The sequence below is a fragment of the Macaca thibetana genome, chromosome 9 (genome assembly GCF_024542745.1).
Source record: "Macaca thibetana thibetana isolate TM-01 chromosome 9, ASM2454274v1, whole genome shotgun sequence".
Classification (NCBI taxonomy): domain Eukaryota; kingdom Metazoa; phylum Chordata; class Mammalia; order Primates; family Cercopithecidae; genus Macaca; species Macaca thibetana.
Genome location: NC_065586.1, coordinates 106,364,809 through 106,378,995, shown reverse-complemented (window position 1 = coordinate 106,378,995; position 14,187 = coordinate 106,364,809). Strand labels below are relative to the sequence as shown.

At 40.3% G+C, this 14,187-nt stretch overlaps 1 protein-coding gene across 11 annotated transcripts in view; it reads right to left on the bottom strand.

Moving 5' to 3' along the window:
- The window catches only part of MXI1 (MAX interactor 1, dimerization protein), an 86,108-nt gene that overhangs the window by 50,902 nt on the left and 21,019 nt on the right, over positions 1-14,187 (bottom strand). For all 11 annotated transcript variants that reach the window (XM_050804284.1, XM_050804295.1, XM_050804285.1 and 8 more), the window contains exon 2: positions 13,831-13,963. In XM_050804284.1, coding sequence (XP_050660241.1) covers positions 13,831-13,963 — 133 coding nt within the window. The remainder of the gene's footprint in view (positions 1-13,830; positions 13,964-14,187) is intronic.

Sequence of the window (14,187 nt, the reverse complement as noted above, 5' to 3'; positions counted from 1 at the left end):
CCATCATGCCTGGCTAATGTTTGTATTTTTAGTAGAGACAGGGCTTCACCATGTTGGTCATGCTGGTCTCGAACACCTGACCTCGAGATCCACCTGCCTCGTCCTCCCAAACTGTTGGGAATACAGGCATGAGCCACCACACCTGGCCAACAGAGCTCATTTATTTATTTATTTATTTATTTATTTATTTGAGACGGAGTCTTGCTCTGTCGCCCAGGCTGGAGTGCAGTGGCACAATCTTGGCTCACTGCAAGCTCCGCCTCCCGGGTTCACAACATTCTCCTGCCTCAGCCTCCCAAGTAGCTGGGACTACAGACGCCCGCCACCATGCCCGGCTAATTTTTTGTATTTTTAGTAGAGACGGGGTTTCACCATGTTAGCCAGAATGGTCTCGATCTCCTGACCTCATGATCCGCCCTCCGTGGCCTCCCAAAGTGCTGGGATTACAGGTGTGAGCCACCACGCCCGACCCTGTAAAATAATACTTCTTAGGTAAGGGAGCAACACTAGAAACTACAGAGAATTTTGAAGGTTAAAATAACTGGTCTTAAACATATTCTCAAAGTTTAAAAAGACATTAAGATAAACCACTAATTATCTAAACTACTTCATTGGTTAACAACAAATTCTATTACAGAGCAATATTCTAAAAAACCTTTAAAAGTACAGAAAATATCAGCAATTTCCTAACTCACCTGACTTCCAAAGGTAATCATTTTAAGAAAGAGTCAGGCATTGGCTGGGCGCGAGCTCATGCCTGTAATCCCAGCACTTTGGGAGGCTGAGGCGGGCAGATCACTTGAGGCCGGGAGTTCAAGACCATCCTGGCCAACATGGTGAAACCCGGTCTCTACTAAAAATACAAAAATTAGCTGGGCATGGTGATGCGCACCTGTAGTCCCAGATACTCAGGAGGCTGAGGTGGGAGAATCACTTGAACCCGGGAGGTGGGGGTTGCAGTGAGCCGAGATCGTGCCCCTGCACTCCAGTCTGGCAACAGAGCAAGACTCTGTCTCAAAAAAAAAAAAAAAGAAAGAAAAGAAAAGAAAAAAAAGAGTCAGGCCTGAAATAAATACTCAGTAAATAATTGTTGGGGGAAAAATGAGTGGTCCTATAGATGTATAACACTTGCATCTATGGGGAGGAGGTGAGTATATTAATAACAATATAAAAATTAGGAGCAACTTCACAAAAATAGACTTGATATTATGGGTAATGCTGTTAATTATGGTACCGCTGACTGTGTTTTAAAATGTAGGAAATCAAAATAAAAAAACAATCTAACAAAAAAATGCATGTTTATATTTCATCGGCACTATAAAATCACACTAAAAATGGGACCTGGGAGTCTTGGGGGCGGAGCAAGATGGCCGAATAGGAGCAGCTCCAGTCTCCAACTCCCAGCGCCAGCGACACAGAAGACCGGTGATTTCTGCATTTTCAACTGAGGTACTGGGTTCATCTCACTGGGGAGTGCCGGACGATCGGAGCTGGTCAGCTGCTGCAGCCCGACCAGCGAGAGCTGAAGCAGGGCGAGGCATTGCCTCACCTGGGAAGCGCAAGGGGGAAGGGAGTCCCTTTTCCTAGCCAGGGGAACTGAGACACACAACACCTGGAAAATCGGGTAACTCCCACCCCAATACTGCGCTTTAGGAAACAGGCACACCAGGAGATCATATCCCACACCTGGCCGGGAGGGTCCCACACCCACGGAGCCTCCCTCGTTGCTAGCGCAGCAGTCTGTGATCTACCGGCAAGGCAGCAGCGAGGCTGGGGGAGGGGCGCCCGCCATTGCTGAGGCTTAAGTAGGTAAACAAAGCTGCTGGGAAGCTCGAACTGGGTGGAGCTCACAGCAGTTCAAGGAAACCTGCCTGTCTCTGTAGACTCCACCTCTGGGGACAGGGCACAGTAAACTAAGACACACAGACACCTCTGCACAGACGCAAACGACTCTGACAGCTTTGAAGAGAGCAGTGGATCTCCCAACACGGAGGTTGAGATCTGAGAAGGGACAGACTCCCTGCTCAAGCGGGTCCCTGACCCCTGAGTAGCCTAACTGGGAGACATCCCCCACTAGGGGCAGTCTGACACCCCACACCTCACAGGGAGGAGTACACCCCTGAGAGGAAGCTTCCAAAGCAAGAATCAGACAGGTACACTCGCTGTTCAGAAATATTCTATCTTCTGCAGCCTCTGCTGCTGATACCCAGGCAAACAGGGTCTGGAGTGGACCTCAAGCAATCTCCAACAGACCTACAGCTGAGGGTCCTGACTGTTAGAAGGAAAACTATCAAACAGGAAGGACACCTACACCAAAACCCCATCAGTACATCACCATCATCAAAGACCAGAGGCAGATAAAACCACAAAGATGGGGAAAAAGCAGGGCAGAAAAGCTGGAAATTCAAAAAATAAGAGCGCATCTCCCCCGGCAAAGGAGCGCAGCTCATCGCCAGCAACGGATCAAAGCTGGACGGAGAATGACTTTGACGAGATGAGAGAAGAAGGCTTCAGTCCATCAAATTTCTCAGAGCTAAAGGAGGAATTACGTACCCAGCGCAAAGAAACTAAAAATCTTGAAAAAAAAGTGGAAGAATTGATGGCTAGAGTAATTAATGCAGAGAAGGTCCTAAACGAAATGAAAGAGATGAAAACCATGACACGAGAAATACGTGACAAATGCACAAGCTTCAGTAACCGACTCGATCAACTGGAAGAAAGAGTATCAGCGATTGAGGATCAAATGAATGAAATGAAGCGAGAAGAGAAACCAAAAGAAAAAAGAAGAAAAAGAAACGAACAAAGCCTGCAAGAAGTATGGGATTATGTAAAAAGACCAAATCTACGTCTGATTGGGGTGCCTGAAAGTGAGGGGGAAAATGGAACCAAGTTGGAAAACACTCTTCAGGATATCATCCAGGAGAACTTCCCCAACCTAGTAGGGCAGGCCAACATTCAAATCCAGGAAATACAGAGAACGCCACAAAGATACTCCTCGAGAAGAGCAACTCCAAGACACATAATTGCCAGATTCACCAAAGTTGAAATGAAGGAAAAAATCTTAAGGGCAGCCAGAGAGAAAGGTCGGGTTACCCACAAAGGGAAGCCCATCAGACTAACAGCAGATCTCTCAGCAGAAACTCTACAAGCCAGAAGAGAGTGGGGGCCAATATTCAACATTCTTAAAGAAAAGAATTTTAAACCCAGAATTTCATATCCAGCCAAACTAAGTTTCATAAGTGAAGGAGAAATAAAATCCTTTACAGATAAGCAAATGCTTAGAGATTTTGTCACCACTAGGCCTGCCTTACAAGAGATCCTGAAGGAAGCACTAAACATGGAAAGGAACAACCGGTACCAGCCATTGCAAAAACATGCCAAAATGTAAAGACCATTGAGGCTAGGAAGAAACTGCATCAACTAATGAGCAAAATAACCAGTTAATATCATAATGGCAGGATCAAGTTCACACATAACAATATTAACCTTAAATGTAAATGGACTAAATGCTCCAATTAAAAGACACAGACTGGCAAACTGGATAAAGAGTCAAGACCCATCAGTCTGCTGTATTCAGGAGACCCATCTCACACGCAGAGACATACATAGGCTCAAAATAAAGGGATGGAGGAAGATTTACCAAGCAAATGGAGAACAAAAAAAAGCAGGGGTTGCAATACTAGTCTCTGATAAAACAGACTTTAAACCATCAAAGATCAAAAGAGACAAAGAAGGCCATTACATAATGGTAAAGGGATCAATTCAACAGGAAGAGCTAACTATCCTAAATATATATGCACCCAATACAGGAGCACCCAGATTCATAAAGCAAGTCCTTAGAGACTTACAAAGAGACTTAGACTCCCATACAATAATAATGGGAGACTTCAACACTCCACTGTCAACATTAGACAGATCAACGAGACAGAAAGTTAACAAGGATATCCAGGAATTGAATTCATCTCTGCAGCAAGCAGACCTAATAGACATCTATAGAACTCTCCACCCCAAATCAACAGAATATACATTCTTCTCAGCACCACATCATACTTACTCCAAAATTGACCACGTAATTGGAAGTAAAGCACTCCTCAGCAAATGTACAAGAACAGAAATTATAACAAACTGTCTCTCAGACCACAGTGCAATCAAACTAGAACTCAGGACTAAGAAACTCAATCAAAACCGCTCAACTACATGGAAACTGAACAACCTGCTCCTGAATGACTACTGGGTACATAATGAAATGAAGGCAGAAATAAAGATGTTCTTTGAAACCAATGAGAACAAAGATACAACATACCAGAATCTCTGGGACACATTTAAAGCAGTGTGTAGAGGGAAATTTATAGCACTAAATGCCCACAAGAGAAAGCAGGAAAGATGTAAAATTGACACTCTAACATCGCAATTAAAAGAACTAGAGAAGCAAGAGCAAACACATTCGAAAGCTAGCAGAAGGCAAGAAATAACTAAGATCAGAGCAGAACTGAAGGAGATAGAGACACAAAAAACCCTCCAAAAAATCAATGAATCCAGGAGTTGGTTTTTTGAAAAGATCAACAAAATTGACAGACCACTAGCCAGACTAATAAAGAAAGAAAAGAGAGAAGAATCAAATCGACGCAATTAAAAATGATCAAGGGGATATCACCACCGACCCCACAGAAATACAAACTACCATCAGAGAATACTATAAACACCTCTACACAAATAAACTGGAAAATCTAGAAGAAATGGATAATTTCCTGGACACTTACACTCTTCCAAGACTAAACCAGGAAGAAGTTGAATCCCTGAATAGACCAATAGCAGGCTCTGAAATTGAGGCAACAATTAATAGCCTACCAACCAAAAAAAGTCCAGGACCAGATGGATTCACAGCTGAATTCTACCAGAGGTACAAAGAGGAGTTGGTACCATTCCTTCTGAAACTATTCCAATCAATAGAAAAAGAGGGAATCCTCCCTAACTCATTTTATGAGGCCAACATCATCCTGATACCAAAGCCTGGCAGAGACACAACAAAAAAAGAGAATTTTAGACCAATATCCCTGATGAACATCGATGCAAAAATCCTCAATAAAATACTGGCAAACCGGATTCAGCAACACATCAAAAAGCTTATCCACCATGATCAAGTGGGCTTCATCCCTGGGATGCAAGGCTGGTTCAACATTCGCAAATCAATAAACATAATCCAGCATATAAACAGAACCAAAGACAAGAACCACATGATTATCTCAATTGATGCAGAAAAGGCTTTTGACAAAATTCAACAGCCCTTCATGCTAAAAACGCTCAATAAATTCGGTATTGATGGAACGTACCTCAAAATAATAAGAGCTATTTATGACAAACCCACAGCCAATATCATAGTGAATGGGCAAAAACTAGAAAAATTCCCTTTGAAAACTGGCACAAGACAGGGATGCCCTCTCTCACCACTCCTATTCAACATAGTGTTGGAAGTTCTGGCTAGGGCAATCAGGCAAGAGAAAGAAATCAAGGGTATTCAGTTAGGAAAAGAAGAAGTCAAATTGTCCCTGTTTGCAGATGACATGATTGTATATTTAGAAAACCCCATTGTCTCAACCCAAAATCTCCTTAAGCTGATAAGCAACTTCAGCAAAGTCTCAGGATACAAAATTAATGTGCAAAAATCACAAGCATTCTTATACACCAGTAACAGACAAACAGAGAGCCAAATCAGGAATGAACTTCCATTCACAATTGCTTCAAAGAGAATAAAATACCTAGGAATCCAACTTACAAGGGATGTAAAGGACCTCTTCAAGGAGAACTACAAACCACTGCTCAGTGAAATCAAAGAGGACACAAACAAATGGAAGAACATACCATGCTCATGGATAGGAAGAATCAATATTGTGAAAATGGCCATACTGCCCAAGGTAATTTATAGATTCAATGCCATCCCCATCAAGCTACCAATGAGTTTCTTCACAGAATTGGAAAAAACTGCTTTAAAGTTCATATGGAACCAAAAAAGAGCCCGCATCTCCAAGACAATCCTAAGTCAAAAGAACAAAGCTGGAGGCATCACGCTACCTGACTTCAAACTATACTACAAGGCTACAGTAACCAAAACAGCATGGTACTGGTACCAAAACAGAGACATAGACCAATGGAACAGAACAGAGTCCTCAGAAATAATACCACACATCTACAGCCATTTGATCTTTGACAAACCTGAGAGAAACAAGAAATGGGGAAAGGATTCCCTATTTAATAAATGGTGCTGGGAAAATTGGCTAGCCATAAGTAGAAAGCTGAAACTGGATCCTTTCCTTACTCCTTATATGAAAATTAATTCAAGATGGATTAGAGACTTAAATGTTAGACCTAATACCATAAAAATCCTAGAGGAAAACCTAGGTAGTACCATTCAGGACATAGGCATGGGCAAAGATTTCATGTCTAAAACACCAAAAGCAATGGCAGCAAAAGCCAAAATTGACAAATGGGATCTCATTAAACTAAAGAGCTTCTGCACAGCAAAAGACACTACCATCAGAGTGAACAGGCAACCTACAGAATGGGAGAAAATTTTTGCAATCTACTCATCTGACAAAGGGCTAATATCCAGAACCTACAAAGAACTCAAACAAATTTACAAGAAAAAAACAAACAACCCCATCAAAAAGTGGGCAAAGGACATGAACAGACATTTCTCAAAAGAAGACATTCATACAGCCAACAGACACATGAAAAAATGCTCATCATCACTGGCCATCAGAGAAATGCAAATCAAAACCACAATGAGATACCATCTCACACCAGTTAGAATGGCAATCATTCAAAAGTCAGGAAACAACAGGTGCTGGAGAGGATGTGGAGAAATAGGAACACTTTTACACTGTTGGTGGGATTGTAAACTAGTTCAACCATTATGGAAAACAGTATGGCGATTCCTCAAGGATCTAGAACTAGATGTACCATATGACCCAGCCATCCCATTACTGGGTATATACCCAAAGGATTATAAATTATGCTGCTATAAAGACACATGCACACGTATGTTTATTGCAGCACTATTCACAATAGCAAAGACTTGGAATCAACCCAAATGTCCATCAGTGACAGATTGGATTAAGAAAATGTGGCACATATACACCATGGAATACTATGCAGCCATAAAAAAGGATGAGTTTGAGTCCTTTGTAGGGACTTGGATGCAGCTGGAATCCATCATTCTTAGCAAACTATCACAAGAACAGAAAACCAAACACCGCATGTTCTCACTCATAGGTGGGAACTGAACAATGAGATCACTCGGACTCAGGAAGGGGAACATCACACACCGGGGCCTATCATGGGGAGGGGGGAGGGGGGAGGGATTGCATTGGGAGTTATACCTGATGTAAATGACGAGTTGATGGGTGCAGCACAGCAACATGGCACAAGTATACATATGTAACAAACCTGCACGTTATGCACATGTACCCTACAACTTAAAGTATAATAATAATAAATAAATTAAAAAAAAAAAAAAAAAAAAAATGGGACCTGGAAATATACTTTGTCAAAGCATACTATCAAACCTCTTTGATTAGATTAGTATCTAGAAAACTCTCCTTACTGAAAAAATGACAAAGAATCATGCCATATTCAAAAGGAGGCAATGTTCTTTCATTTGTAAGGAGAAATCTAGAAGAGAAAGCTTTCTTCGAGTCAACAGTACTGCCTGATTACAACAGTGATGCATGTATTGCTTAAAATCCAGCTTGACAATAAAGTCAGCCACCATCTACAGCTATAAGGCTTAAGCAATCACCATCTCTAAGCCACATGTGCTTTAACCATAAAATGAGTGATAATATTTTGTCTTCATAAAACAGAGAACCGTACTGAAGCATTCCCTTTCTACATTTTGTGATCTTCTACATCACATATTCAATATTTTGACAAAAATGCCTTTCATCGAATGGGAACAGAAACAACTGTCCTACTGACTTACAAGGCATGATCATACAAGTCTCCTTCATGAGGAATATAACCTTAAGAAACCCAGCAATAGCAGGCCGGGCGCAGTGGCTCACGCCTATAATCCCAGCACTTTGGGAGGCCGAGGCGGGCGGATCACTTGTGGTCAGGAGTTCCAAACCAGCCTGGCCAACATGGTGAAACCCCATCTCTACCAAAATATACAAAAATTAACCAGGCGTGGTGGCAGGCGACTTAATCCCCATTACTTGGGAGGCAGAGGCAGGAGAATCGTTAATTGTTAAAGGAGGTAGAGGTTGCAGTGAGCCGAGATCTAGCCACTGCACTCAAACCTAGGGGATAAGAGCGAGACTTCTCTCAAAAAAAAAATAGCATACACTTCAAGGAAGCAAACTTACACTTCAAGGAAGCATTTAAAGGAAAGCCTGAGTTCTTTTAGTATAAAGCATATAATTCTTGGGAATTTTTCATTTAACTCAATTTTCGTGGAAGACTATCACAAAACACATTTCACTGGAAGTGTTAATCACTCAAAATGCAGAAAATACTGAAGAATAATAACAACATCATTAAGAGTTTAACTGGTACTAATCTACATTTTTGTCCTGAAACTTTGGGAGTTTTCTATGGGACAAAGACCCAGAAACTATTTTTTAAAATAAAAAACTTTGAAACAGAATAGTGGAAAGACATTACACAAAAATAAAAATAAGGCTTCATTCAATTCTTCTGTGAACAAATAGGTTCATGTAGAATAAAGAGAAGATAAAGCATCTCAAATTACTACTGGAAAAAATCCTTTGTAACTATCCTAGGAAAATAATTCACCACCATCCCTCCCTGCAGAAAAACTAAAAATCCATGAAGATAGCCGATAAGGATGCAAAGCTAAAAATGTAACAATACAATAATTCTATCTAAAATAAGACTAAAACATTTCTTTATTCTATAGTTTAAGAAAAATTAAACTAAAGCCTTATAAGCAACAGAGAAGTTGTTTTTTAGTGTCCTCAATCTTAGAAGGTGGAACTGAAATACTGCTGTTATGAGATTCTTTAGTATCTATAGGACACTAAAGAGAAGAAATATATCAACTTGAAATTAAAGCATAAATTGGCTATTTACTACTTCCCAGATTACCTTAAAACAATGCAATTACTATGTGCGTGTCACAGGCTCATACGAATATTTATTGCCAATATTTGACAGACTTCTGGTTCTTTCAATACGCAAGTTTTTATATTATTTTATTTTCACGAAACAGGATGACACTGAACGTTCTTCAAAATTGTGGCATTCTGTAGCCTACTTGTTTAAAAGAATTGACAGTTTAGAGATTTTTATTCTTTAAATACTACATACTGTTTTTCCAAATGTATCATTAACATCCCTTAGAACACAAAGTAATTAGAGTTTGCCAAAGCAGGGGTTCTATCATCCTTCCTTCAAGTCTAATATGGTACTCAGCACAAAAAAGAAACTCAATTTAAGACAGTCTACTTGGAGTTTGAAAACCTTCCATTCTTTAAGAAACACATACTATGTACGGGGCACTGTGGTAAGTACTAGGGATAAATGTTTAAGCAGAAGAGACTCAATCCCTGCCCGCCTCACAGTGTTTTTAATCCAGTGAATAGGATACAAATTTAAGAAAGAATTGGATAACAGTATTTCTATAAACGTGATGAACACTATGAAGGAAAAATAGGGGTGCCATGAAGTATGTGAAGACCTGATCTACTACTATGACAGATGAGGAAACATTCCTGAGGAACTTATGATTGAGCTGAAGGAAAAGTGTTGTTCAACAGAGAGAACAAAGGGGGAGGAAAAATGATTTCCGGCAGGGAAGAAAGTATGCAAAGATCTTGAGGTAGAAGAAAACGTGTATCCAAAGAAGGTTGACCAATATAATTCATAAGAACTGGCCGGGCACGGTGGCTTACGCCTGTAATCCCAGCACTTTGGGAGGCCGAGGCGGGAGGATCATGAGGTCAGGAGATTGAGACCATCCTGGCTAACACAGTGAAACCCTGTCTCTACTAACAATACAAAAAATTAGCCAGGCATGGTGGCGGACACCTTTGTCCAAGCTACATGGGAGGCTGAGGCAGGAGAATGGCATGAACCCGGGAGTCAGAGCTTGCAGTGAGCCGAGATCGCACCACTGCACTCCAGCCTAGGTGACAGAGCAAGACAAAAAAAAAAAGAACTGTGGTTGCAAGGACACCAGGTAATAAGTTACTGCAGTCGTCCAAGTAAGAGATGATGGTAGCTGAGATTAGGAGGACAGTAATGAAGATAACAGGAAAGAAGGCCGATTGAAGAGATATTTAGGAAGAAATCAGTGTTACACTGCAGCCATGGCTTATTTAGTAGAGTTTTAAGGATGATAGACCTTGAGATTTTTTCACCTGTGATACCAAATAGTAAATAAGCTAGAATCTGAGCTTATCTGATGCTCCCCAAAGAGCCAGATAGCTATTGCAGCCACATTCTCTAACAGCAGTAACATCTTAGCAATGTTGATTTTTGGAAGTGTGCCAGAAGGCTGTGACCAAGACCACAGTAAAATCAAGCATTTATTTTAAAAATAATTATATATTATAGGTCCCACTTCCAACTATCAGAACCATCCCAAATGATAAAATTACTGGTATTTGCAAGGAACATATCTGTAATATCACATTATATCATTTATTTTCTCTCCTTTGTACTTCTGTGAAAATAAGATTTTAAGGCATGGGGGAAAGGGGAATAGGAATTTATAGTATTCGGAGTTAACTTTCAGCATAAATTTATAAAGTAACTTTTTATTTTTTTATTTTTTGGGATGGAGTCTCACTCTGTGGCCCAGGCTGGAGTGCAATGGCGCAATCTCGGCTCACTGAAAGCTCCGCCTCCTAAATTCCAGGAATTATCCTGCCTCAGCCTCCCAAGTAGCAGAGATTACAGGCACACGCTACTATGCCCGGCTAATTTTTATATTTTGAGTAGAGACAGGGTTTCATCATGTTGGCCAGGCTGGTCTCAAACTCCTGACCTCAGGTGATCCACCTACCTCAGCCTCCCAAAGTGCTGGAATTACAGGCGTGAGCCACTGCACCTGGCCTAAAGTAACATTTTTGTCAGGCATACCATATAATACCTGAGAATATCAGGGGTAAAAGAGTCAATCACCATTATATCTTAAAGATGCTATGATGTCAAAGAAACAAATGTCATTTTATAACATACATCAATGTTCACGATGTATAGTAATAAAAGCTACTTCTACACTAGTAGCTTTTTGATCAGGTAAAAATAAGACACATATACTTATGAACTCTATTCCTTTCCTTGTTTCAGATGATAAACACATGGAAATTTCTGTAAGTCTTCTTTCTGCTTTATGTAACCAGCATAATAAAATCTCTATTAAAATCCAACAGTAAACTTAAAATTAAGAAGAAGCCTACAGAGTCCTCTTTGAAATGGATCAACACTATTGTCCAAATACCCCAGTATTGGAACTTCTACCTCAGCTCTCCTTAATTCCACGAAGCAGGCATTTTAAATAAGAGGCTAAGGAGAAATAATTTCTAGTTTTTCATTTTAACATACTAGTTCTCTCTCATAGGCCCCAGCCCAAACCCCACACATTTGTGGATCTTTTGATAATACATTCTAAAATCTATTTATTTCTCTCTCTCTCTTTCTTGCTACTTATATTCCCATATAAAAGTACCTTCTTTTGTTTTAGGTGGTCTAACGTTCACATATTCTCCTTTGGGCACTATCAGAACACTATGGCATGCTTGCAGTTTTACAAATTTTCCGACATGCTATGCTAAAACACAGTAATTAGCACTGTGGTCCCACACATAATATTAGAATCCTAACAGAAACGCTAGCATGAAAGAGAAACATCACTTAGCCCAAACCCCAAGCTGAGCAAAGTGTAAGTCAACAGATGACTAAGAGTTTCTTATTAATGACAGGTAACATAATTGATAAAAACCTAGGAATGTGCATCTTATTTATGCCTCTACAATCCTTGAGTTCCTAAAAATGTCACATCTGCAATGATGGGAGACATATTAAATTACTAACATAGTAACCAATCTCTAAAACTGTCAATAAATCAGAGTCACAGAAGTTCAGGATAATGAGGGACCTTGGTGAGAATCTAATACATCTCATTTTACAGATGAATATAGTAAGGGATGGGAAATGTACTGAAATTATATACCTAATTTCTAGAAAATAGGAAAGGCTTAAATACTTGCAGCATGACAGAACTCAGGTTTGGTTTCCTATGTGTACTCTTACTATGTCTCCAAGTTGAAAAAAAGAGTTTTTTTAATCTATGTGGATTGAAACATACATAAATTCCTGAATAGGTCTTAATTCTTGATAGCTTAAACACTGAAACTGTAAGGGCAAGCAAATGTACATTTTTTTAAATGCTGTGTATCATACCACATATTTTCATCTCCACCATACTACAACAAAATCTCTAGACCTACACATAACACATATAGTACATCAAGCTTATGGTTAATTATTTTTATAACCTAAGAAATTAAAAACTATATAGTAGTCTTAATGAAAAGTAGCTAAAAAAGGGAACATGCAGCTCTACGGAGAAGTCAAAGGAGAAAAGTGAATCCTAGTTTTTCCTCGGAGATGTCTGAAATACAGAGTGGGATGATCCAACCTCATGAGTTCCAATTGTTATCTATAGAAGCCTCAGGCTTTCTGCATCAAGAGCCCCATTCTGTCCCAATCTGCTGTTCCAAATGACTAACCAACCACCTGACTGAAGCTCCCCAAAGCCTTCAGGGAAATTTGGTTACCCAGGGATTGCTCTGTCCTCCCCAAAATGAATGTTTATTATACTCTCTAGACAAAGCTCTGGGAAACAGAAATAAAGGTCTCATTTAATTCCCCTTATCAATGGAAAAGGCAGCCATCTGTTAATCTTCTGTTAAGAAAGGCCTTTTGAAAACTTCTTATGAGATGAATCCTAGGAATTTACTGGCTCCCCAGAATAAAAACACTGAAGAGACAGCCAGATACTACTCAGAGTTTTCAAAAATGGAAGTCAACTACATCTTAGTACGTCTATTTTTTTCTCTTTTTGAGACAAAATTTCACTATGTCATCCAGGTTGGTCTTGAACTCCTAAGCTCAAGCAATCCTCCCACCTCAGCCTCCCAAAGTGCTGGAATTACAGGTGAGAGCCACTAGGCCCATCCTTTCCAAGTACATCTAGACAAGTATATTCTAAAAGATCTATTCTGCTTGAAAGATAAGCAGATTTTTTTTTTCATTTTTGCTTTTAGAGCCCACCAACCAATCGGATCTTATTTAAAGAGGCAAAACTTTCATAGTACGGTCTTCCCTTTCCTCCTTAAACAAATAACCATACCTGCTCACTACCAATTCTACCTAAATATTTTTATTCCTTTAACAAAGCCCTTGATTCTGCTTTATATCCTGCCAGACCTATTTCTGATTTTTTTTTAACCTTCTTGGACTGTCCTAAACTTGACCAGATTATTAAAAGCCACCCCACAATTACTTTTAGCAGGTGGCTGCATGCATGGACACATGCTGCCAAGTTTCTCAACTTACTGTCCTCTCAGTCATAGCCATCTTAATAATCCCAGCAAGAACTTCTTTGGTTGTCTTTCCAGATTCTATTCCTTCCCTTCCATGTAAAACCAGGTTATGATTTCTAGACTTTATTAAAGGGCCAAATCCCCACCCCAGGGTAGTGGTAAAGAAACCCATCAAGTGCTGCTCCTCCAGACTTGGGATTACAGGAGAAATGTGCTCCTTCCCTCCAGTTCCCTCTTCTAAGCGTTCCCAGCTTGCTACCTGTTGGCAGTGCTGGTGTTGCTGCTCCCGCTGCTGTGTTTCTGTGCCCGGCTCAACCTCCGTGGGGGCTTTGAATGCTGCAGTCGGGGGCTTGGCATGGACGGGAATGAAGAGGCGTAGCCATGTTCACACTCTGAAGAGAGCAAGAAAAAAAGGTATAGTAAGAAGAATATAGTACCCAAATCCATTGAACCACAAATCCAAGGTCTTTGCAGTAACAGGTTTTTGAAAGCAAAAAAAAAGGTACAATGTTTCCACTCTTTTTGGTTAGAAGATTAATGTCCCTCGCCTGGACATCAATCCTGTGACACCCCATCAGCTGGAAGGTGTTTTGATACCTCCTCTAAACCAAATAAT